This window comes from Hydra vulgaris, chromosome 07 (assembly GCF_038396675.1).
Source record: "Hydra vulgaris chromosome 07, alternate assembly HydraT2T_AEP".
Taxonomy (NCBI): Eukaryota; Metazoa; Cnidaria; class Hydrozoa; order Anthoathecata; family Hydridae; genus Hydra; species Hydra vulgaris.
In genome coordinates, this window is record NC_088926.1 from 28605483 (window position 1) to 28631970 (window position 26488).

Here is a 26488-nt window from a genome sequence, read left to right on the forward strand (position 1 = left end):
ATACAAAAAGTTTTTGTGTTTAAAATCTAATTAAAATTTTTTAATTAGGTTTTAAAAAAAAATCTAATTAAAAGTTTAATTTTTTTTGTCAAAAACAAATTAAATTTTTAATTAGATTTATTAAAATCATGGAGTCAAAATATTAATTAATTAAAAAAACAAATTATTAAGCATTTTGTAAATTATAATAATTTTTAATTTGGAAAATAGTATAATATTTAAGTCTTGTTCTACTTCTCGCGAGAATTTTCTATTTCTCGTTTCTCACGAGAAGTCCCATTTCTCACGAGAAACGAGAACAAGACGAGATCTGGCTCATGGTTAAAATCTGCCATAAAATAAACTGGATGACAGGCACTAGGCTGATAAATTTTAAAATCTTTTAACTTATCAGAGTAGTTGTTAAAATAAAAAGTAAGGTATTCTACAAGATGCTTGTAATAATCCCTTGGAAAATTTGTGTTATCCAAAGAAAACTCTATAAAACTCTTTGCTTCAAAATACAAACATGAAGCTCTTAGAGTGGTCAAAAACAACCTCAGACCTTTTTGAATTCATATTGAGATGGAGAACAACTTTTAATGTAGTGGTAATTTTCACACAAAAAAAGTTTTTTTCTATTGTCACCCTAAGGAACAGTCACCTTAAAAGGTTGCAACTTCACTAAATGTAAATTCAAGTCATACAATGAAATTAATGATGATGTGGTGTGATGATGTAATGTGATGGTGATTATGATCATGATGATCATGATAAGTTTAAAGTTTTTTCTTTTTTTAATTATTTTTTAAAGATGATGAATTTGAAGAAGATAAAGACTCTGATGTAGATGAAAAAGGTTAATAGTTTTAATTTTTTATATATTTAAAATGTTTTTGTAAATTATAACAATTATTCTTTAGGTTCCACCAAACAAATAATTCTAACAACGCACACTTATTTTACACCTATATAGATACTAGGTGTTTCTTTACAAGGTTATGTCTGAAAAAAATAAAAGCCCTAGCTTATCTCTCCAGATATGGTTTCATTCTTTATAAAAAATTTATTTAAAATTTTTGAAAATCCTTAAGGTCCATTCTGTGGGTAAAAAGGGTACCTTTGAGAGTGTTTTATACCAGGGCACTTCTATGTGAAAACATTAAATTTTTTTATAAAATGCTGAGTCTCAGATTTTGCTGATTTTTACACCACTCAAAGATTTTATTAAGTTATGAACATCCCCAAAATTTGATAATCTAATTCCAAACAGTTTCAAAGATATAACTATATTCACTTTGTCTTGAACCAACAAAAATCCACCATTTTAAAAATGATTTTGGTCTTTGTTTCTGTTTCATTGTTTATAACAAGTAAAATTTAATAAATGGTGGGAGGGGGTCTTTATAAGCTGTGGGTGGGAAAACTTAACAAACATCAACTTCTGCATATTAAGCACCTAAAAGTAACACCTTATTTTTTTGACAATTTGAATATTTTTTTAAGACAACTTGACCACAGCTTTTTGCATGTTTTTAAATATTAAGTTTTTCAAATATTTGCAGAACAAAATTAAGCTAAACTTAACATAAAAGAATTAAAAAACAATTAACTAATAAGAATAATATATTAAATATTATAATATTTTAATATAATAATATATTAAAATAGGAAAAGTATAAATAAAAAATTAATAAACCAGAATTCTAAAATAATAAAGATAAAACTTAAAGAGATCCCAAAGTGCAAGACAAGTTGTGTTCATATTAAAGATGTTTTAAAAAAAATGTTTGAGCTGAATTTTTTTGACTAAAACAAAATAATTAACTTATACAAAAAAAAAAACTTTTTAGCCTAACTCGATGCTTACTGTCTTCATGTCAGTGTGTGTTTTTAAGTCTAAAACATAAGCCACAATCTACGATTTTAATAACTTATTCAAGCGCATTTAATTCCTAAGAGTTTTAGTATATGACGTCATTGTAGAATTTCGATAAGAAATCTAAAAATTCTTTTTTTCTTCAAATTATGGTATTTTTTATTATTATTATTATTATTATTATTATTATTATTATAGATTACTAAAGAATTTGTTTAGTTACTTATTATTATATAAAGATTTTTTCATCATAAATGACTATAGAATTTCTTTTAAGTTATTTTATTTTCTAAATTTCTCAAAGTTAGCATTAAAAATTTGAATAAAATATTTTAGATATTTCAAGCTTGTCTAATGCTATAAATTAGTTTTGTGTTATATTTATTTATTAAATAATATTGTTATTATTATATTTATTGGTATTAAATGAATATTATTCTTATTAAGATTCTGTTAAAAAAAATTATTTTGCATTATTTAACCTCAAGAAAGTTTAATTAAGAACATTTATTTGCTAAACTTTTCATCAGGTACAAATATTATCGAAATTTATAGAAAAGTCATATGTTTAATGATAACCCCTTATTTAAAAAAATAAATTAAACAAAAACAAATAATATTGATTCAAAAAAAAAAAAAAAATCCTACAATGACGTCATTTTTAATAGTAAAACTCTTTGGAATTTAACACCCTTGAATAAATTATAAATTCTGTAGATGGCGGCTTAAAAACACACACTAACATGGAGACAGTGAGCTTCAAGTAAAACTACCAAGTTAGTTTTTTCTTTGTTTATTTTTATTATTTTGTTTTAGTCAAAAAAGTTCAACCCAAACTTTATCATTAATATGATAAAGTTTGGGCAAACATTATCATTAATATGAACACTAATATGAACAATTTGTTTCAGTACTTCAGGATCCCTTTAACTAAAATAAAACTCAAAGTCTAAAGGGAAGTTATTTTAAATGTTTATAGTTTATGTCTGGAATAAAAAACTTCGAAGTTGATTTTTTCTAATGATTTTATATTATGCGAAACTTGTTTCGCATATTTATTTTATCAAATGTTTATTTAAATTATCAAAGATTTTTACATAAATTATTAAATAAATATAAATTGTTTCGTATTTAAAAATTATTTTTAATGATAAATAACTTGATATTTGAAATAACTTTTAATTAAATATTTTATATGTGGATTTAAAAACATTGTGAATTACAAAAAAAAAATGTGGAGAAAAATGGATAATAAAAATTGAGAAAAATTATAAAAATATGAGTATTTGATTGTTTAAAAGTTAAAATGAAAATTTAGTTTTTTCTTGAAGTTAAAAATAATAAAATAATCGTAGTAAGTCAAATAGTAAAAATTATGTTTTTTAAAATTGAACTTTAAAATTTATTTTCAATTTTATTATAGATGAAGATATGCAATCTCATGGTTCGGTTATCACTCATTTATTATCTCAAGTCAAAATTGGAATGGACCTGACAAAGGTTATATTTTATTTTTTAATAAAAGTTTTTTAAGATTATATATCTACTAGCTGGCCGGGCCCATGATACAGGTCATGGTAGACCTATGCTCCAACTGGTGCTGATACAGATCATGACAGACCTATGCTCCAACTCCAACTGGTTGTCAAAAAGTTTTTCCGTATTTTGTTGACAAAAAGTAAAAATTAAAATGCAAGACCGGAATTTTTTTTTTAATACTTGATAGACTGCCTGCCCCAACCAAACCCTCAGTTGATGTAGCAGCACTCCCTTGCGAGTCAGGCTAAAATATAGTCGATGTGGCAGCACTCCGTTGTGAGTCAGGCTATTAGATAGTCGATGTAGCAACACTACGTGCATGATTTACAGTACAAAAAAATAAAAATAAAAACATTTTATTAAAAAAAATAAAAATAAAAACATTGTTTATATTATTAAAAACATTCAGAATGTTTTAAAAACATTCTGAATGTTTTAAAAACATTCTGAATGTTTTTAAAAGCATTCTGGTCAATTAAATTTGCGGTTTTTTTAAAAAACGAATAATTTGTAATTAAATTAATGGTTTTAACTTTCTTTTCTTTTCTTTTTTTTTCTTTTCTCTACTTTTTCCAAGTCTGTAGTGTCCAGAAGCTCTAAACATGTTTGTTGACTTATGATCTGCTATAAGAAAAAACTTCATAAGATTTAATGACTTGAAACTTATTGTTTTTAAGCCCGGAGTCCTGCAGTCCCGGAGTCCTTGCCGCCATTATATTTAAATACTCCGGGTTCAAAAAATGATTGTTCCTCTAATTTAAACGTCTTAATTTTTTTCCTATTAGTAGTCCATAAACTTATTTATATTTTTATAGCTCCTGGATACCAAAAACTAGGATAAAGTAATCTTTTTGTGACTTTCAAATGCAGAGTCCTTTTTGGGACTCCGCATCCCTGCTTTTTGACAACATGGAAATGTTGGACAAAGGTCAAAAGTAATTAAATTGACGTATTTGTTGACAAAAGAATCACTTTTTTCCTTCCGTACTCCCAAGTTCAACAATTTATAGAACTACATATATATATAAATAAATATATATATATATATATATATATATATATATATATATATATATATATATATATATATATATATATATATATATATAAATATATATATATATAAATATATATATATATATATATATATAACCCCTAACTGGTTGTCAGATAGTTTTTCTGTATTTTGTTGACAAAAAGTAAAAATTAAAATGCAAGACCGGAATTTTTTTTTTGTTACTTCATAGACTGCCTGCCCCACCAAACCCTCAATTGATTTAGCAACACTCCGTTGCGAGTCAGGCTGTTTGTCAGTTGATGTAGCAGCACTTTGTTGCGAGTCAGGCTATAAGATAGTCGATGTAGCAACACTTTGTGCATGATTTACAGTAAAAAATATATATATATCTATATATATATATATATATATATATATATATATATATATATATATATATATATATATATATATATATATATATATATATATATATATATATATATATATATATATGTATACTTTAAGATTATTAAATCTTTGCTCACTACTCATAGTATAAAAGTTTTTCTCGATGGACAGCACTCTTCTTCATATTCTGTAACTTCAGGAGTTCCTCAGGGTTCTATCCTTGGCCTTAAACTCTTTTTAATTTACAATAACTATCTTCCAGAAATTCTCACATCTAAGGTGGAATTGTTTGCTGATGCCAAAACTCTCTGATTGCTTGTAGGGGGCATTTGAGCTGGAAAAGGATCTCACTTCTGCTACAGCATGGAGCTCTCAGTGGTTGGTGTACTTTAACTCAGATAAAACTCAATTTTTTTCAGGTAATCCTTATTGCAATAATCTAGATCATCAATTTGATTGCAAAATTCTGCTAAGTTTACATCTCTTTATCATGTTAGCCACTTTCTTACTCCGGATTCTATTCTTTATCTCTATAAATCTCAAATCCGTCCTTGTATGGAATGCCTCCAACCATTATCACATTGTCGTAATGTTGCTTCTTTTTCTCTTTTCTATAAATACTATAATGGGTACTGCTCTAAAGAGCTAGTGCCATATACTCTTGTGCCATATACTAAAAATCATTCTTTTGTTACTCGTCATTCTATTAAGTCTCATACTTTTACTGTGACTGTTCTAAAGTTCTCCAAAAGTTCTTATTTGTCTAGTTTTTTTCCTCAAACATCAGTTTTTTGGAATTCGCTTCCTTTATCTTGTTTTTCTGATTCATATAATTTGCAATCTTTTAAGTCATCTGTTAATCATTATCTTGCTCTATAAATTTCATTTTTTCTCTACCAGTAACTTCCAACTCTAATAGCGGTTGCTTGCTGCCTTGTAGGAAGTGAAGATGTTTATATATATATATATATATATATATATATATATATATATATATATATATATATATATATATATACAGGGGCTATTCTAGACAGTTTTCGATAGTGTTGACAGTATTTGGGGGCCATTCAAATTAAAATTTGAAAAAAGTGCAGATTTTCCGCTAAAGTTTGCTGGAACAAGGTGGTACCGCCGCCAAATTATTTTCTTAGAATAGGCCCTGATATATATATATATATATCAGGGTGTTAGCTGGCCCAATGGCACTGCATATACTGCGGAATTTTAAATGGGTTTAAAATTCCCGAAATTCAATGATCTTTTTTTTTTAAATATATTTTTTTTTAATAATTTTCAATGACTTGAACTTTCCAAGAACCAAGGAAAGTGATTCGACTTCGATTTCCCATCAAATTAAACTTATATGAGATATTAGTTTGAGTTAAAGTGATTTTTCTTTATTTAATGCTTAAGTATAAACATTTTATATACACCGTTGTATTAATAAAAGTGTGAAAAATATTTCAGTTTGAGTGAAAACAGATACCAATAAAGCAACTCAAGATACCATTCAAAAAAACAATTGTACACTTAAGATACCATTCAAAAAAGTTTATCAACTTTATGACTTTATGATTTTAGATGTAACTTTATTTTTAAGCTTTTAAAAACTAGCAGTCTTACAAATTCTTTAAACTATAAAATATTTGCTTTTTTAACAGGTTATTATTATGATTTATTTTATAACAGTTTTATTATAGCATTATTTTAAGTATAACGATCTGTTCAGATTTAAAACAACAAAAAATTAGGCTGCTACTTATGTTTTTTATGGATGGTTTCTTAAAAAGAAACCTAATCAAGTATACATTATATCAAAATGAAGCGAGTTTTAAATAATTAATCAAGATTTTAATTTTAAGATTTTTATTCAGGAGCAGCACTTACTATAATAATATAATGCAAAACAAAATTTAATAAAATTAAAACACATAAGAAAAAATAAATAAAAAATAAATAAAAAAAATAAATAAAAAAAAATCTGAAAACAAATACTGTAAACTATAATATATATGTCAGGAATTAAGGAGATGCATTTTAGTTTGTTGTTTAAACAATGAGATGCTTTTTAGGTCTTTAATATTTTTATTTTGGAAACGATTCCATATTGATGGACCTCGGTTTGTAATTATTAAAATTATTAAAAGTATTATGTTTACAGCAAAGCTTATTTACTAAACAATATAAAGAAAATATAACAAAATGAACACAAAATATATATTTTTAATAAGTTTCTTTGCAAATTAGTAAAGCATAACAATTACATGATACAATAAATCTAAAATTATGGACACCAACAGGAAGATAAGCCAAGCTTACCTTCCAATTTACCATTTTATATAATTTAAACATCATTAAAAACTGTTAGTAAAATTAAAAACAAATGTTTCTAAACAGAACTTAACCTCTCTAGCAGATCTAAGAAAAACTGTAATGAAGTCATGTTGCTTCAATATCAAAAAGAATATTTTAAATTATGACTCAGCCCATAAAATCTAAATGATTTTAGGTCAGCACTAAATTGGCATACTTATCTGTCAAAAAAATTTTGCTTTTCATTTTTTGCATCTTGTTATAAGAATTTATTGGTTACAAAAGCATTGCTCTGTAGGAGCATAGCTTTTTATTTAGCAAATTTATGAAATAACGTTTTTTTAGTTTTGACAAATAATTTCATAGTTTAGATTGATCATTTTTTAGATTGATCATATAAAGAAAGTTATTAGAAATGCAAATTTAGTCTATCAGCAGTAGGCAAAGATTTTATTAACGTCAAATTATTTTAAAAAATTAGTTGATACAGTTAACTTCCAATTATTCTAACCTCCACCAGGAATAAGAATTTGCTTTTAGAAAATTAATTAAAATAATTTGAAATTAGAAATTGACTTTTTTGTTGGAATTAATAGTAACAGGAGTTTTTTTTCTTAGCTTTACTCAATTATAAGACACCTGTATGAGAATGTAAAACACAGTCTGAAAAGTTACTCTTTTTATGACTGATTTTCAGCATATGAATGCTCTTGTAACTAATTTAGTAGTCTTTATTTTTGTGACAATTTTTTAAAAACTCTGAATACTCTCTGCAGGTTTTACATCAAATTAAAGTAACTTTTCCAAATCATTTGTTTTAAAGCTGCAGGATTTAAACCCCCAAATTTTTCAAAAACTGTTCTATTAGGAATATTATAACTTGTTTAGAGTTTTTTTTGTGTAACACTGTATTTATTTTTGATTTTTAATTGCTTTGATAAAAAAAATTAATTGTTTTAAAAAATTTCAATACGTTTCTTAATTTTTTTTTTTTAAATAATGTGTCTAGTAATCTGTGTTTTTTTAAATGTGTCTCCTTGTGTGTTTGTCAGCACTACTGATGATTTTTTGAAAGGTCTCTAGTGCTTAAAATTTAATTAATTATTTAAATATAAAAATACTTTTTATTAGTGCGTTTTTTGGAAATTAAAAAATATTTTTAATAATAAATATTTGATTTTTGAGAAAAAAAGATTTACTTTTGTTTACTGATTTGACTATCTTTTACTTTCCACACACACACACACACACACACACACACACACACGCACACGCACACACACACACATACAGTATGCAAAAAAAATAATCGTACACTTCAAAAAAAATCATAATTTTAAAGGATCAAAAAAATGAGTTGTCCATTAAAATTAAAAAAAAATTTTTTTAGATATCTTATCAGATATTGTTTTAAGAATTTATTTGTGCATTGGTGAATTAATGCTTTTCAAACCTATTGAATTTTACACAGTTGATCTAATGGTGCATATAATTGGCTACAAAAAAAATAATCGTGCACTTCAAAAATAATGTCAAATTAACTAAATTCCATAGAAATTAGTATCAAGTGGAGCCTCCATCGGGCTTGGTGGCCTCAACTAGATGATTTGGCATTGAGTTGACCAATTTTGGGGTCTTTTCTGTTGTTATATGATCCCATGCGCTTATTATAGCTCCTTTCAAGTCGTCTTTGTGTCTAAATGCTGTCTCCAATTTTTCTGTCCAAAATATTACCACAAATTTCCAATGATTTAGATGGCCATCTCAAAGTTTCGACTTTGAGATGGCCATTCCAAATCATTGATGTTATTTGTATCAAAGAATACATTTTCTTATTGGTATGTTTTGGATCGTTATCCTGCTGGAGTTTAAAATCGTTTCCCATTCTCAATTTTAAGTAGATGGTTGCAAGTTGGCTTTGAGAATTTCACAATACATTGAAGCATTTATTTTGTCATCAATAAATGTAAATTTTCCTACTCCTTTCCAACTCCTACTACCCCAAACGGTTACATTTCCATCTCCATACTTAACATTTCCTTGAAAATAATTCAATTTATAAGCTTTTTTTTTGGCCTCCATCTGATGAGATGAGGTTGTATTTGACTCATCAGACCACAAAAGTTTTTTCCACGATTTTATTATTATTTCCGTGATTTCCATGATTTCTTTGCAATTTCCAATCAACGTTTCCTTTGTTTAAAAGTTAAAAAGGGTTGTTTTTAAACTACTCTACCTTATATCCTTGTTCTCTAATTCGATTTCTGATTGTTTGAGGAGTCACTGCGATGTTGTGATCTTCTAGAATTTTTAAAGCTAATTTATCTGCCAAAACAAATCTATTTTTCTTTACATTAATGATGATACTGTAGAGGACAAAAATGCAAGACCACTAACTGGTGGTCTTGCATTTTTGTCCCCCACAAGCCACAGTTCCAATCAGATTATGATTCTTAACAATTGAGAAAAAGGTATACTTAGACACAAATAACATCAATGTATTGAAATGGCCATCTCAAAATCCGGACTTGAATCCAATAGAAAATTTGTGGTATATTTTGGACAGGAAAATTGTCAACCAAGCATTTAGATGCAAAGACGACTTGAAAGAAGCAATAATGAGCACATGGGCTAATAAAATAACAAAAGAGACCCAAAAATTAGACAACCCAATGCCAAATCGTCTAGCTGAGGCTATCAAGGTTAAAGGAAGCCCCACACTTGATATTAATTTCTATGGAATTTGATCAATTTGACATTATTTTTGAATTGTACAATTATTTTTTTTTGCAGTTTATTATATAGACCAATAGATCAATTGTGTAAAATTCAATATGTTTGAAAAACAATTAATTCACCAATACACAAATAAGTTCTTAAAACAATACTTGATATCTAAAAAAAAAATTATCTATAAAATAAAATTTCAAATTTTAATGGAAAACTCGTTTTTTTTGATACAATCTTTAAAAAAAAATTTTTAAGTTTACAATTATTATTTTTTTTTTTTGCATACTATATATATATATATATATGTATATTTTAAATTTTTTTTTATAGAAGTATTCACGCCGATTATTCGATGTTATGCTTTATATGATTTTTGACTAAATTTAGAGCAATTTTCGTGCATTGGCGCAAATTGATTCTGATGTCAAATCCAGTTAATTTGTTCAATGATATTTTCTTAATATGTTCTTGTACCAAAAAAAGCACTGTGCTTATTAACTTGAGAAATATTTTGTACCTATCTTACGCTGATTACAATGGATAAATACTTTGATTATTGTAAAATGATTTTTTGCTGATCTTTGAGCTTTTTTTCAGTCATGCAACAAACTTTATGATTTTTACCTCATTTTTGGTATCAACTAATGTTTTTTTAAAATACTGTTACTAGAATCTTGGATCAAACAAATCCAAATCCAAAATGGTTTTTTTAAAAGATTGGGTAAAGGAATTTCGATCTTTTGTTGTAAACTAAACGAGATCAAAATGTATCAATGTGAGTCAAAAATATATATACAGTAGCGTGCAAAAGTAACCGGACGAGAGCATAACTTGAGATAACTTTTGAATGAAAAGACCAATTTCTTTCAAATTTTCACTGAAATGTCAAAAAATTGATTACAAGTCTAAAAACAAATGAATTTTAACTAAATTTAAGCAATCTAATCTTAAAAGTTATTTTAATTAAATTATGTGCTTGCAAAAGTATCCGGACAGAAATAAAAAAACTTGAATTGGATTTATTTTTAAACATTTTTAAAATTGAAAATGCTTTATTTTAAAGTAAATTGCTTTAGTACTTCGTCGGGAATTCCTTAGCATTGATTACTGCTTGAGAGTGACAAGGTATTGAGTCTACCAGCTTCATAATCACAATAATTTTGATTTTTCCCCATTCTTGTTTTAGAGTGTTCAATAAATCATGTTTATTTGTTGGTTTTCGACCTGAAATTTATCGATCAATAAGCTTACATAGACATTCAATAGAATTAAGGTCAGGACTTTGCTAAGGCTATTCGATTAATCAAATTTCTTTGGTTTTGAAAAAGTTTTTCACAAGGGTTGAAGTGTGCTTTGGATCATTGTCCTGCTAAAATATCCATCCTCGAGCCCTAAAAAATGTTCCATGCAAAATTTTGTCTTGGTAAATGCTGAAATTAAAGAACTTTATAATGTAAAATGTAGTGTTGACACAATCAAACATCTTTTGAGGTCTGCAAATCTATTTGGAAGATGTCCTACAAAGAAACTTTTTATTTATATAAAGAATTGAAAAGCACGCTTAAGATTTGCTAATGAACATTTGAATTGGGCAAGAAAACAGTGAGTGAAAGTACTTTTTAATAATTTAAGTTTATGTTATTTGGATCTGATAATATTAGATAAGTCCATCGACACAAAGGCCATAAAAACGATCCTAAATACCAGCTACCAAAAGTAAACCACAGAGGTTGAAACGTTATGAACTGGGCTAACTTGAATAGAGAATGTATCGGTCCTATCCATTTGATTGATGGCAAAATGGACAAAAATTTGTACTTTGTACATGTTTTTGTATACTTAAGAATGTTATGCTACCACATGTTAAAAAAAAATAGCCTCAAGGAAGGATGTTTTAGCAGGACAATGACCCAAAGCACACTTCAACCCTTGTGAAAATTTGAAAATAGATTTGCAATAGTGAAAATTTGAAAAACAGATTTGTAATCAATTTTTTGACATTTCAGTGAAAATTTGAAAGAAATTGGACTTTTCTTTCAAAAGGTTATCTCAAGTTATGCTCTTGTCCGGTTACTTTTGCACGCTACTGTACACATTTTTTTGTGGTTATTTTAGATGCTCAAAGAAGACTTAAAATAACCTAAGAGCTCTGCAGTAGAGCCTTTACCTTAAAAGTTTACGCTTTCTTTATCTCGAAAAAAATCCTGGAGTAGGCATCGAACTACAGATCAGCGAAGGATCCAGCATTTTTTGGTGTTTCAGATAGCTAAACAAACATGGTGGAAACTCCAAACAATTGTTTTTAAATGTACTTTTAAGGTTCAGAGTTTGCAGTTAGGTATCGAATCAAAATTCAAATTATTAGAACCATTCAATAACAAGAAAGAAGTCGCCGTAGCTAGCTCCTTGAATCCACTCTTCTTCTTTTTTAATGGTTTTTTACAAGAACTCTTTATTTGAAGTAGTTTCTGAAGCTTCTCCAAGCTCATCACAAGCTCTACATTATCTTGAATATATTTTACTGTAAGCACAGCAAAATTGAATTTTTTATTATGAAATATTTTTTTTAAAACAAGAAATATGTTTCTTGTATTAAGAAAAAAATATCCTACTCTGCAATTTATTTTTAAAAACAACAAATATATTTTTTGTTTTGAGGAATAAATTTCTTAAACTATGGTCAATAGATTTACAATTTTGCTGTGAGTTCTGATGAGTTGTTAGCAACTTTGAAAGACTTTGGTCTTTCAAAAAGTTTTGGAATTCATTCTATCCAAAATGTCTGAGGGAGTCTCATCAATAGGCATTTTTTCAAACTATTACTTAGAATATCAAAAATTAATTCTGGGGAAATATACAATTGAAGACCTAGTGGCTGGTCTTTATTAACAAAAATTGCTTTTAGAAGGATTTCAACTTTGATTCAATCCGTTTTTACATCTTTACGGACCTCCCTTTGTCATTATGTTCATTTTTACTAAATTTCTAGTGATTTTAAGAAAAGTATGTCAGTGGAAAAAAAAATTGGTTTAGAGTTATTTTCTTTGTATTTTATATCTGACTTTAAACCGTTTTGCAAACCATTGCTTTAAATAATTTGTTTTTTTTATGTCATATTCTTCTTAAATAATAAGACTAAAATATCAAAACTTATGAAATTAAGTTTTACTTTAAAAATTGCAGGTCAGAAACCAAAATGTCCAGGAGAGAGAAATGTAGTCAGCTATTCTATTGATCTCTTTGAGTATTTTATTACTCAGAATAAAAACCTTCCTGATTTTAGAGAAATGCAACTTGAATTTTATGAAATTCAAGGAGTGTGAAACAGCTCCATATTTGTTAATTTTCACCTAATTGTCTGATTTTTTTCCACAAGTTCACAATAATTTCTGCACTTCTTAAAAGTCTAAATGAAATAATTTTAAAATTAGAAACTTATTCATTATGTTTTTGCAAAAAAGTATTTTATATTGAAATTGTTTTATCTTTACCTTACTATTTATTAACCTTTTATAGTTTTATGATAAAAAATAGTCTATTCACTGGCTTAACAGTTTTATTTACGGCTATATGAAGCTCTCCGACATGATGGCAGGAGGTTATCAAGAATAATTGTTGGCTAGGAAACTTAGCTAATCTTGTGCAAACCCCTTTTAAATAGCCGGGGATTGAAGTGGGTGAAATGTATGAGATCAAAAGAATCAAACAAATTTCTAATTGCTGTGTATTGGGCCTCAACGCTATTGTGTTTAAAAACCATGTTTTTTAAATTTTATAACGAATTTAGTGCTTTTTTAAAATACCACCAGTTAACAAAAATAATAGTAATAAAAATGTGCACAATCAGTATAGATAAAAAACCTTCTATTATTTGTAATGGCGTTATTATATAGTTAATGATTTGTAAATCTCTATTTGCGTCAATTGTTTGAATTGTTTCAATTGCTCTTAAAAACTCAAAAAATGTAAAAATTTTAAACTTTAAATAAGTAGCGCTAGTATAAATAGTCATTTAAAATAAAAAATAAAAAATTTCATAAAAAAAAACAATACCTTGGAAATATTTTGACACTCCACGTAATAAAATTTGTTCCTGAGAGTTAAAATGGGATTGGCTATTTTATATATATATATATATATATATATATATATATATATATATATATATATATATATATATATATATATATATATATATATATTACATCCATTATTTGACTTAAATTACGTTTTAAATTAAATACTTTAAGTGAAAATTTGCATATTATGTACTGATTTTTGAATTGATTTTTCTTAAGGTCACTCTTCCTACCTTTATACTTGAGCGCAGATCTTTACTAGAGATGTATGCTGATTTTTTCGCACATCCAGATTTGTTCAAAGAGTAAGTATGTTAACTATTTAAGTATATCATTCATAGTATGTTGAAAATATCTTTTATCTGAAATATAGAAATATTGAAAATATCTGAAATATTGAAAATATCTTTTATAGAGTTAAAGAAAAACAATTTATTAGTTTATAAAAAAAATTTTATTCAGAAAAAACATATGCAGTTACATATTTAGAGACAGGTGAAATTCCTGGGGAATTTCACCTGTCTCTAAATATGTAACTGCATTGGAATGGGGAAAATATAATATAAAGCCCAGAATGTATTTTTGGGTAAGAATGATATATGTAGGAGGAACTCATAACCTATAGATGGTAATTTTTTCATAATTACATTATGAAAACTTGCCTAAATCATATGTGTGCTTTAATGTGTGTTGACCACAAATTGCATTATGGTCTAAACCAAATGTGTTTACTACTTGGAGTCGACTAAAGCTAGAAAAATATAGAAATAAATGTTAAGATATTAGTTTAGATATGAACTAAATGCTTAGGTGCAAACAACATTTCACTGATGACATCTATAAAAATATTTTGAGGCTTAAAAACTATTCTTACTCTTATTCTGTTGTATTCAATTTTTCTTACTGCTTATAAATAATAAAGTAAATTTCAAATTATGAAAATTTGCTAAATTAAAATCATATTTCAACAGAAGGAAAACAAAACAAGGAAAACAAAAGAAAGTTATCTTTTAATATATTCTATATTTATATTTGTTTAGTTTTATCTTTCATGGGAAAGATAAATTTAAAAAACTAGAAGAAAAAAAAATTTAATAAAAAATAAACATCTAAATGTATATAAAATTTATAATCCTTTCAAATAGAATATAAACAATACAGTACATAACCCTTCAAGTTTGCAGTGGTTAGAACTAAAAAAACAAAAGTAAAATTTTTTTTAAAAAAAAAGATATCTTCTAAAGCTTTTTAATAAACAAAAAATCCTCATAGCTCGTCTTTAGTGTGAAAGTTTTTAGTGCTATTTTGAATTTATTTGAGAAAGTTTTTCTTTTTTAAGTTTTAAATTATTCTCTAATTAAATTAAAAACTTAATAGTATTACATTAATGACAAAAAAATACAACACTAAGAAGAAATAAAAATACAACACTAAAGGCCGATTTCCACTTTCAGGAATTTTTCTATGGAGCTGAACAGAAAAGAAAATTATCTAATCATGTAACAAAAAAATTTAAGATGCACAATTTTTATGTTACCTGATTGGATAGTTTTCTTTTCTGCTCCTTTCTACTGAAAATTTTTTATAAGTTGAAATCGATGCCTAATGCACAGTGGGACAAAATCAAGTTTTTTGCCAAAATTATTTTCATAGTTTGTTTTTTTTTAAATAGCTATATTTATATATAAAATACATAAATAAAGTAATAAACATGTAATTATATAATATAAAAAAAAATATATTAAAAATATTAAATTTTGGTGAAAAATACGAAATATTTTTAATGGACAAGACAACTTTTATCAGTGTAAACATCAAAAAAAATATTTTTGAATGCATGTATTTGTCATAAAATACCTTTTTTAAATTTATATTTACAGAACTTATATATTATAACAGTAATGAAAGATTTTGTAGGTATTCTTTGTGTACAAAACATCTTTTTTACATGTTCAGTATTTCTCATCAACTGACCATTAACCGAAGACCAATGTTTTGTTATAACATTTTTTATTGCAAAAAGTTGCAAAATATTTATGATGCATGGCTGTTTACATACATTTAGCATGAGATTTACATAAGCAAATGTTTGGAGGATATTGGAGGTTGGTTTGTGTGATACCTAATAGTAAAGGTTAGTAGGAAAAAATATATCAAAAACTGTCTGTTTTTGATGCATAAAAACTTATGATTAAACTTACGTTAAATTGTTTTTAAAAGTCTGAGCGAAAAAAGCATTGTTAATTAAAATAATATATTTTAAAATGAAAGTCAATAAAGTTAATTTAAAGCAATAGTAGTGTAAGAAAGTTGATAAACAAAAAATGCTAAACAGTGTTTTGGAACACATGTCAAATTAGCGTGTAAATAACTGCATAAAATAACGCTTAAATTAATATTAATGTTTTTTTAACTAGATATTTCCTCTAATCAACATTTCTTCTCCATTATGACAAATTTTCACCGGGCAATGCCGACATTGTTTTTTAGGTATTTTGGCACACTCTGTCCCACTGTGTTATGAGAGAAATAAAAAATACAGCACTAAAAATAAAAGTAATAAGTAACTTGTGAAGTTATTTTTATCACTTTTGTTAAAGAGTTGTATATTATTAGTTATATATTATAAAAAGAGTTTTATATTATTAGTATATTAGTGGTATTATTTTTTAGAATTCCTGATATCAAAGACCCAGGTGATCGAATGATTCAAGTTTTAAAATGGTATCTCTCCTCATTTCATGCTGGGCGAAAGGTGCTTTTTTTGTGTACAGTTTAACTTTTAAAAAAGGTTGAATTTCTTTTTGTTTGAAAAAAATTAGCTTTATAAATAATTTTCCTGCATCTCCTAAATATTTTATTGGAAAGAAACTCTATAGCTGAATTTTATTATTATTTTAGGTCAATATATATATATATATATATATATATATATATATATATATATATATATATATATATATATATATATATATATATATATATATATATATATATATATATACATATATATATATATATATAGTTTTTTGTTAATTTTTAATATTAGGGTTCTGTTGCAAAGAAGCCTTATAACACAATTTTAGGTGAAATTTTCCAGTGTTTTTATAAATGCAGAGAAAATCATGTTGCACCAAGTCAGGTACTTATTTTCAACACATTTTTTGTTTAAATTGACAATAGGCACAATATTATTTATTGATTAAAATGTTCTTAAGGATAACTTGGCTTCAAGTGGTCCCATACCCTGGGCAACAAAAGATGACGTTACATTTTTAGCAGAACAAGTATCTCATCATCCTCCAAGTTTGTGTTCTTTTTTTTTTTTTAAAGTAAAAATTTGTATTATTGATTTTTAAAGACCTAAAGTATTTATTATAAACTATATTAATACTAATATTTATTATTTACTAATTTAATTTTTTTTTTGATTTTGTAAATCACCTTCCCAAGGTTGATAAGGCAACTACAGATGAGGAGGTTACTTGTGATTATAACCCTCTCTCAACTCTATAACTCCAAAACACGAACCTTGACGAACAAGGCCGCTGCGCAGAGAAACAAGTTGAGCGCATTACTACTAGAGATGTGGTGGGAATTAAACTCCGAACCTCTCACTTATGAAGCGAGCGATCTAGTACTACACCACTACCACAAATAAATAAATAATAATAAACCTTATGACAATTGTTATGTTTATGATGCAGTTACACTGGAATATGACTAATTGCTCATTTTTAACACAGATGTTGATTTGTTAAGACTAACACTAAAAAAAATTGGAGACATTAGAAATACTTTTTAGTATGCTAGATTATGAAATACAAAAATCTGCCTTTGTAAGTCAGAAAAAAAGGATGTTTCAAAAAACTTTACAATTATTTGAAACCTATTTTTGAATTAATTCCCAATTTTAGATTAAAAATGTTTTTTTTTAACTTTTTTTTTTAACTTTTTTTTATTGGTTAAAAATAAAAACAGAAATGAAAAACAGTTACTCAACTAGTATAAACTTCCTATATAAATATTTTCATATTGCAACCATTTTTTGTTATGATTTTATTGACCCAGTTTTCCATTAAAACATTTAAAACACGTTTGCAAAATTTTTTTCCTAATCTATTTAAGTAATCTTTTTTTTTTTTTAATTAATTTTTTTTTGAGTTTAGATTTATTTTAGTTTTATTTTAACTGTTTATGTTTAAAAATCTTTAGTTTCAGCGTTTTATGCGGAATGCGAGAACAAAAGAATTTGCTTTAATTCCCAAATTTGGACAAAATCAAAATTCCTTGGTCTATCTATCGGAGTTCATATGATGGGAAGTGGTAAAACTCTGAATTAAAATTTTTTTAGAAGTTTCTAATAATGTTTTTCTAATACATATATATTTTAATTTCTATTGTTATTTTTCTTTTTTAAATAAATAGGTTTAAATAACAATAAATTTCAATTTTTTTTTTGTTATTATTATTTATGATATATCTTTGCACAATATAAAACAAAAACAAAAAAAGAGGGAAAAAAATTCAATAATATGTTCAATAAAGACTTTCGGATATTTTGATAAGTGCAAATATATTTTAAAAACATTTATCTTTCCAACATTGCTATATACAATTTGTTTTTTGTGGTTAAGGAAGTGTTTTTGTGAGTGATCATGATGAAGAATATATAATGACATTCCCAAATGCATATGGCAGGTACTATTTTTATTTTATTTTGTTAATCTACATTTGAATTGAATGTTGTTGTTTTTTTTGTATGTTTTGTCTTTGACTAATTTATCACCTGGAAATCTGGAGGGTTTAATACTATAATGAAGTTTTTTAAATCTTTTTTAAAAGCAATTAAAATTTAAAACAAGAAGTACTAACAAAGAAGTGCAATTTATATTTGTTAAAACATATTTTCAAAGAGTTTTTAATTAAGGTATAACCCAAAATCACATTTAATTTTTTTTTGATTATTTATTTATTAGATTTTTTTTTTAATTGCTCAAAATTGAACACAAACTACCAAGAGTAGTTATGTATATAAAGGTTTGTGAAAATATTTTAGATATGCGCTGTTCAAATAAATTTTGCATAAGTTTTAAAATGTAAATTTATTCCAGACAAAATGGGAAAAAAAGAAGAACATTTAAAACAAATTTCCATAGTTAATGTCCATCACGATTAGATAGTTACTATCTAATCGTGATGGACATTACCTATTGAAATTTTTTTACTATTAGTACCTGCCCTAACCCTTACTTAATGTATGTACTGAAACTTCTGCAGATGGCTATGATCAGTATGATCTCATTAATGCAAGGCTAAGTGTGTTTCATGCAAGTTTTATACTGAGTGTGCAGGGTTGTTTGACAAGTATAGATATAATTATATATTTAGGACTTTAGACTTCTAAAGTTATTATTATTTTTTTTTTAATTTGATGATTTGACATTTGTTAAAATTGAATTAGCTAAAATTGAAATGAATTAATTATAAAGGTTTTATCCAAAATCCTATAGGATTCTATAAGACTTCTTAAATAGGATTTACCTATCATACCAAAAACATGATTTTAGATCAATATTAGCTGTACCCTATTTTATATGATTTTAGATCAATATTAACTGTACCCTGGGTGGAGCTTGGTGGTCGTACTGAGATCACATGTGCAAAATCTGGGTATTCTTCACAGATAGAATTACATACTAAGGTTTTGTTTTTTTTATGAATTTTGATAATGCTGCTGATGATGATAATGATGATGATGATTATGATGGCGATGATCATGTTAATGAAGATGATGGTTTTTTTATTATTCAGCCATTTTATGGTGGAAAGCGAAATAGAATTACTGCTGAAGTTTTGTAAGTTTAGTTTTATGTGTTTATAAACTTGTTTATCCTTGCAGCAATAAAATTTTTAGGTAAAAATTTAACATTAAAGTTAAAAAAGCAAAAGAAAAAAAAATCAAAAATGTACTTAAAAGATTTCTTGTTTAAAATAAAGTAGTTTGTTACAAATAATTTGTCAGTGTTGAAATAAAATTGTAAACCTTAAGCAACCAAAACTACATTCAGCTGACTTTTTTTTTTTTTTTTTTGTATTTAAGTGTTAAATTCAATATGTTTTTATGTGTGCACATACTTAATTTAATTTACTTATTGTGTTTAAGGTCAGCACTAATAGCGCCAAAAAAATTTGTTTCATATGTTGATAATGATTTATGTATGTATATAAATTGCGTAAAGATGTCAAAAAAAATATGGTTTTTGCAAAACTTCCATGATGAATAATTTGCATTGTAGTGTAAACATGAAACTAAGGAATGTCAATACAGCAGGTGGTGGGTTTATGTGCAGTTCAATTAAGATAATTGGTGATGGTTTTTGATAAATTTAAAACTTTTGTCTGCTGCTGTTCATTGTTTATTTTATTTTTGTATAATGGGTTTTGAACAATTTCTAAACAATATTGATCAGTAATGGTTTACAACAAAGCCCAAATGAACCTGATGTTTTGAAGAAGGTGTAGAAGATCTTTTTTGGCTCCTTGCTACAGTTTTTAGACTATTGTTAGTTGACTAGGTCAAACTTGTCTTAAATTAAACCATAATTCATCCCCTGTATAATAATTGTTATTTTACATGGCTTAACTGTGTCATTGTCAATTCATCCCCTGTTTTGTTTTTTTACATGGGTTAAAAGTGTCCTTTCAATTTTCATCAAATGATTTGTGTATCCAATTCGATACAAGCTTTTTTTTAAGAGTATTGTGAATAATTTCATTGTTTGTAAAACTGTTACTCAAAATCAAGGCTTCAATTAAATATTGAGAGTTTTCTTTAATAATGGCATGCACTAGTTCAATATTCTTAGCTGTGTATGCAGTTTGAGGCTGCCATGGTGGGTATTTTTGAAGCTCTCTACTGTCTTTAAATAAAGCAGTCTACCTGTACTATATTTTGACACAGAAAACAGATTTATTTATATTTGTTAGTTACAATTTAAAAATTCAATTTCAAACATAAAATTTTAATCAAACTCCAAATGTTTTTATTATTTAAACTATTTATTGTTTAATTGCCAAAACACCTGAATTTAAAATATTAAGAAATGGGCTTCTTTTTGAGCAAAGGAAATAAGAAAGATAGATAAATCATTATTGAATATAGTTTTTTATTATATTTGGATTCCTGAATTTAACATTTCAATTATACTTTATTATTGGGTTTTGAATTGTTTGTTGTTTGTTTGTTTTTGTATTATAGCGCACCAAATCAAAAAAAACCAATTCTATCTGTTAGCGGCGAATGGAATGGAATCATGTATGCAAAGTTTGCTGATGATAAGGTTATTTATAAGTTTTTGAATTTGTTTGGTTTTTTTTTAAATATAAGAAAATATATCAGTAAAAAATAAACTAAAAATATGTCAGTAAAAGGTTGTCAAGTTAAGAGTCAAAAAAGTCCAAAAAATTTCAAATAAAATAAATTAGAAATTAAGTAACTTTTTCAACTGTTTAATCAAATTATTTTTTAGGAAGCTACTCCATTTGTTGATACTCTTAAAATGCCTGTTACTAAAAAGATTGTGAAAAAAATAGACAAACAAGAAGAATTTGAATCAAGAAGGTTTGTTTTCACCTTCAAGCATAAAGTTATAATTTAAATATAAATTATATATACATATATATATATATATATATATATATATATATATATATATATATATATATATATATATATATATATATATATATATATTAAAAAAAACACAATATTTTTCAATCTTGACATGTTTCATAGATTACATACTATATTTTTAAAAGAAAAAATTACATTTAAAGCTCAGAATATAAAATCAAAATTTGAAGAAATTACAGAGAAATATTAACGGACAAATAAAATTGTTACAAATCAGTAAAAGTTATATTACAAATTATGATACCGTAAATAGCATAAAAATAATAAGTAAACCTTTGTTTTTATAAACAAAATAAGTGAAACCTTTTATAAAAATAATACCTTTGTGAGTGAAATAAAAAATGAAACCTTTTATAAAAATAATAAGTGAAACCTTTGCTTTTATAAAAATAATAAGTGAAACCTTTGTTTTATCAAAATGATTACAGAATTTCTACAAGAGAAAAACTGGCCAAAACATGATGGCAGAGCGAGTGAATCAAGTAAGCAGCTACATGAATAGTGTGGGAATATATCAAAGATTCTCTTAACCTTCGCTGATCAAATAGATCTACTTGAGTGCAATGGAAATGAGAAAAACAATGAAATAGCAAAACTCAGAGTAAATTTGGAATCAGCAAAAAAAGAAGTAAATCCTTCAAACATCAGCAGCAATTGGGTTTAAGTAATAAAACAAGATGATGAAAGTGCTAAAAACCAGCTGACCAACTTGCTGTAGCAAATGCAACTATAAGTGAGTTTAATGAAAGAGAAAGAAGAGAAAAAAAATGTAATTATTTATGAAATACCTGAATCCGAAATGGAATTTTTAGCAGATAAAAAAGCAGATGATGGCAAAAAAATCAAAGAGATTTTTAATGTAATTGGCAAAAGCAATATTTCACCAGTTTATGCAAGAAGGTTAAATTCTAAAGACACAAATAAACCCTGTCCAATAATAGTTGAACCAATTAATGTTTTGTTTAGAAATCCACTTCTTCTAGCAGCAAAAAATTTGAGAGAGAAAGAAGGTTACAAATCAACATACATTCAAGTCCAGATTTACTGAAGCACAAAGAAATCTTGATTACGATTTAAGAAAGAAAAGAAACGAAGCAAACAGTACACTTTCTGAAGACTCACCCTTTCGATATGGCATTCGTGGAAATAAGATCTTCAAAATCAAAGCTCAACAGTACTAACTCAACAAAATCATATCAGCCACTATCTCTAAACAGACTAAATGCTTTGAAATGTATTTATTTAATGCAACGCCTTTAGAAAATAAGTTTGAAGAATTTAAGGTATTAGTAGACATGTACCGTCCACAAATCATAGCTGTTAGTGAAACATGGTTTAAAAGCATCTCGGTTGTAAATCTAAATGGCTAAAATCTGTGTAGAAGAGACAGAAATGATGGGCACAGAGGAGGTGGTGTGTGTTTATATATTACTGAAACTATTAAATCATTAGAGCTAAGCGATGCTATTTTTAACTTAAGTAAAATTGAACTAATTTGGGCTACAGTGTATTTTGAAAGCAATAAGTATTTAGTTGGTTGTATCTACAGACCAAACAGTTTTGTTGACATGAACGATTTTGGTTTGGTTTTCAAAAAGATTAAAGACTATGTTGATAGAAAAGGATACAAAGACTTACTAATTACTGGGGATTTTAATTTCCCATCAGTCGTATGGTCAAATGAGTACATCACAAATATTAAAAATGAAAATGGCATCGAACAAAACTTAAGTGAAACTCTTAGCAAAACATTTCTGTATCAGCATGTGTTCCAACTTTTCAAATATATAATTCTGCTACTAACAGTCTTGATCTAATCTTCACAACTCAGCCAGGAAGCATCTGCACTATTGATCCAAGATCTGTCCTTGGTAACATAAATAAAGATCATATGGTCATCTTTTTCGATTTCATCATTAAAAATAGGGTTAATAACTTATTGCACAGCTACTTAAAGTTTAATTACAAAAAAGCTGACACCAATAAAATCTCTGAATTTATTACAATTGTTGATTGGGTAATGCTATTTGAAACTTTATCTGTTCAGGAAATGTACGACAAACTAATTCATTTTTTAAATGTAGCATATAATCAGTTCATTCCAGTGCTTGATGTATCTCGAATAAAAAAACAAATTGCTCCATGGATATAAAAAAAACTTAAAACTTTAATTAAAAAAAAGCAAAATCTTAGATACCTGAACTGTACTTGTAAATGGAAAGAACTTAATATGTGTAAAGAGTATAAACTGACTTGCAAGTTAGATAAAAAAAGAAATTAAAATAGCTTGTCTTGCATATGAAAATGTTTTAGTTAAAAGATCTAAATTGAATTCGAAACTTCTGTATAAATTCCTTAACAGCCAAAAACTAGTTAAAGAATCAATCTGAGCCTTAAAAACAGCTAATGGTGATCTAACTCAAGAACCTAGAGAGATAGCTAATCTACTCAAATATTTCCAAGATGTTTTCATAAACGAAAAAGAAGGGGAACTTCCACATTTCACAGTTGAATTTAATGAAAATCACTCAAAGTTTGTTGATCTAAATCCAAATGATATCAGCTACGAAATGATATTAGATAAATTAAAAAAACCTTAATCAAAATAAAGCATGTGGTAATATGCATCCATTTCTGCTCAAAAACTGTGCTTAAGCATTTGCTATTCCTCTATCATTAATTATTCGGGCATCTTTAACTAATAGTCAGCTTCCAGTTCAATTTAAATCAGCAAATGTAACACCACTATTCAAAAAAGGTAATAAGACTCTTCCCAGCAATTATTGTCCAGTTTAATTGACTTTTCCATATAAAATTATGGAAAGTATAATTAGAGCTAAAATGGAAGAGTACCTGTATAAAAATAATCTATTAGCAAAAGAGCAACATGGTTTCGAAACAAATTATGTACTACTAATCTTTTATAAAACATTGACTACATTTCATCAAGCTTAGATGTTGGTATTCTAGTTAATGTAATTTTGTTAGATTTTGCTAAAGACTTCAACACAGTTCCTCACAGGAGACTGTTAGCCAAACTGAAAGTATACGGCTTTGATGGTCTGCTACTTAAATGGATTGCAGCTTTCTTAGAAAATAGATGACAAAGAGTTGTTCAAGGTGAAATCATTTCTGACTGGTTTAAGATTTTTAGTGGTGTACCACAAGGTTCGGTAATTGCAGCACTTTTATTTATTTTATACATTAACGACCTTCCAAAAAAATTGATTAATGTAACCAAACTATTTGCTCAATTATCTTCAGAGCTATGCGCTACTAATCTTCAAAATGATCTAGATATTGTCTACTAATGGTCTCGAACTTGGCTTCTTCTGTTTAACATATCAAAATGTGTAGCTATGCATTATCGCCATAATAACAAAAACTATTTATATAATTTAAAAAGTATTCAATTAACAGAGTCAGATACAGAAAGAGATCTTGGAGTGCTTTTCAATACAAACCTAACTACACGAAATAACTACACGAAGAATAAAACCTAACTACACTAGTGGAATGGAGACAAAGAGGAGATCTAATACAAATGTATAAAATTATGAATAATAATGACAAATTAGAGAAAGCCATTCGTTTTAAAATCCTTAACAATCATACGAGAGGTCACTGTTTTAAAATGTCCAAGGAAATGACAAAACATAAGCACAGAGAAAACTTTTTTAATCGAGTAGGGAATTTATGGAACTCTCTGCCAGAAGAAGTTGTTAAATCGCCTTCAGTCTACAGCTTTAGAGCAGCAATTGATTGCTGGATGAGCAGCAATCGATAATTTTGGCTTTCAAAGTGTGCCTGATAACACACTGACTCTGCCAGTTACAGTGTTTGCTACTGATATATATATGACATGCATGACGAGTCAACCTTTTTGCAAAAAGATTGCCAACAACAATATATAGCCCGATATGTTGACATCTTGTCACAAAATGCAAAATGTTCATTGAAAAAGCTTCACTGTTCAAAATTTCAGCAAGTTAATGCCACTTGTCACACCTCTAAAATATCAAAGGTTTGGTTTGTAGGCAACAAAATAAAAGTTCTTCCTTGGCCTGGAAATAGTCCGGATCTTAATCCGTTTGAAAATTTGTGGAAATACATCAAATATAATCTTGATAGAACCAAATGTACATCTACAGAATCCTTGAAGGATGAAATCAGACGAGTTTGGTGTCTGGAAGCTAATAAAGATCAGTGTTCAAAGTTGTTTGAAAGAATGCCGAGAAGACATCTGGTGATTAAAAACAAAGGATATATAGAATATATCCTTTTAAAAATTAAAGGATATATAGAAGACTTCATCTGGTGATTAAAAACAAAGGATATCCATGTAAATATTGATAAATATTTACATTGCTTTGTTTAAATGTATTTATTAAAAAGTTTAAATGTTTAAAATGTATTTATTTTCATTTGAATTCAATACATTTGTGTGTGTTTGTTTATTGATCGCTTAATGTGTATGCAATTGAATGCGGTGTAAATTCCTTTAGGTTTTTTATTAAAGCATGTCATATATATATAATCTATCATCAAAGTTCAATATTAGTTTCATACCATTGAAAAAATAATGAAATTATGCAAAATTGTTAAGTGGTTCTAAACTTTTTCGTTACCTGTATAATGTAAGTCAAGCTTTGATGAAAGTGTTACCTTTGTTACCTTAAGTTATCTATTAGATAATGTATTTATAAGACTGATGCCAAAGGTATGTGATAGTAAAAAGTTTTGAATGCTGGGGTTACTTTTTGTTTGTTTTTTTCTTCCCAATATAAGGCAAATTCTTTAATTTAGTTGCCTAATGTTATATTTTTATAAATTTAATATTTTTATAATTTTAAAATTAAAAG

General features: G+C 26.6%; 1 protein-coding gene across 2 annotated transcripts in view; it reads left to right on the forward strand.

Annotated features, from left to right (window-relative positions):
* Positions 1-26488, forward strand: part of LOC101240001 (oxysterol-binding protein-related protein 9) — a 64202-nt gene that overhangs the window by 32609 nt on the left and 5105 nt on the right. For both annotated transcript variants that reach the window (XM_065801564.1, XM_065801563.1), the window contains exons 9-20: positions 794-838; positions 3282-3358; positions 14150-14235; positions 16604-16685; positions 16980-17072; positions 17149-17236; positions 18146-18256; positions 18568-18631; positions 19538-19634; positions 19745-19788; positions 21192-21273; positions 21463-21554. In XM_065801564.1, the coding sequence (XP_065657636.1) occupies positions 794-838; positions 3282-3358; positions 14150-14235; positions 16604-16685; positions 16980-17072; positions 17149-17236; positions 18146-18256; positions 18568-18631; positions 19538-19634; positions 19745-19788; positions 21192-21273; positions 21463-21554 (961 nt within the window). The remainder of the gene's footprint in view (positions 1-793; positions 839-3281; positions 3359-14149; positions 14236-16603; positions 16686-16979; positions 17073-17148; positions 17237-18145; positions 18257-18567; positions 18632-19537; positions 19635-19744; positions 19789-21191; positions 21274-21462; positions 21555-26488) is intronic.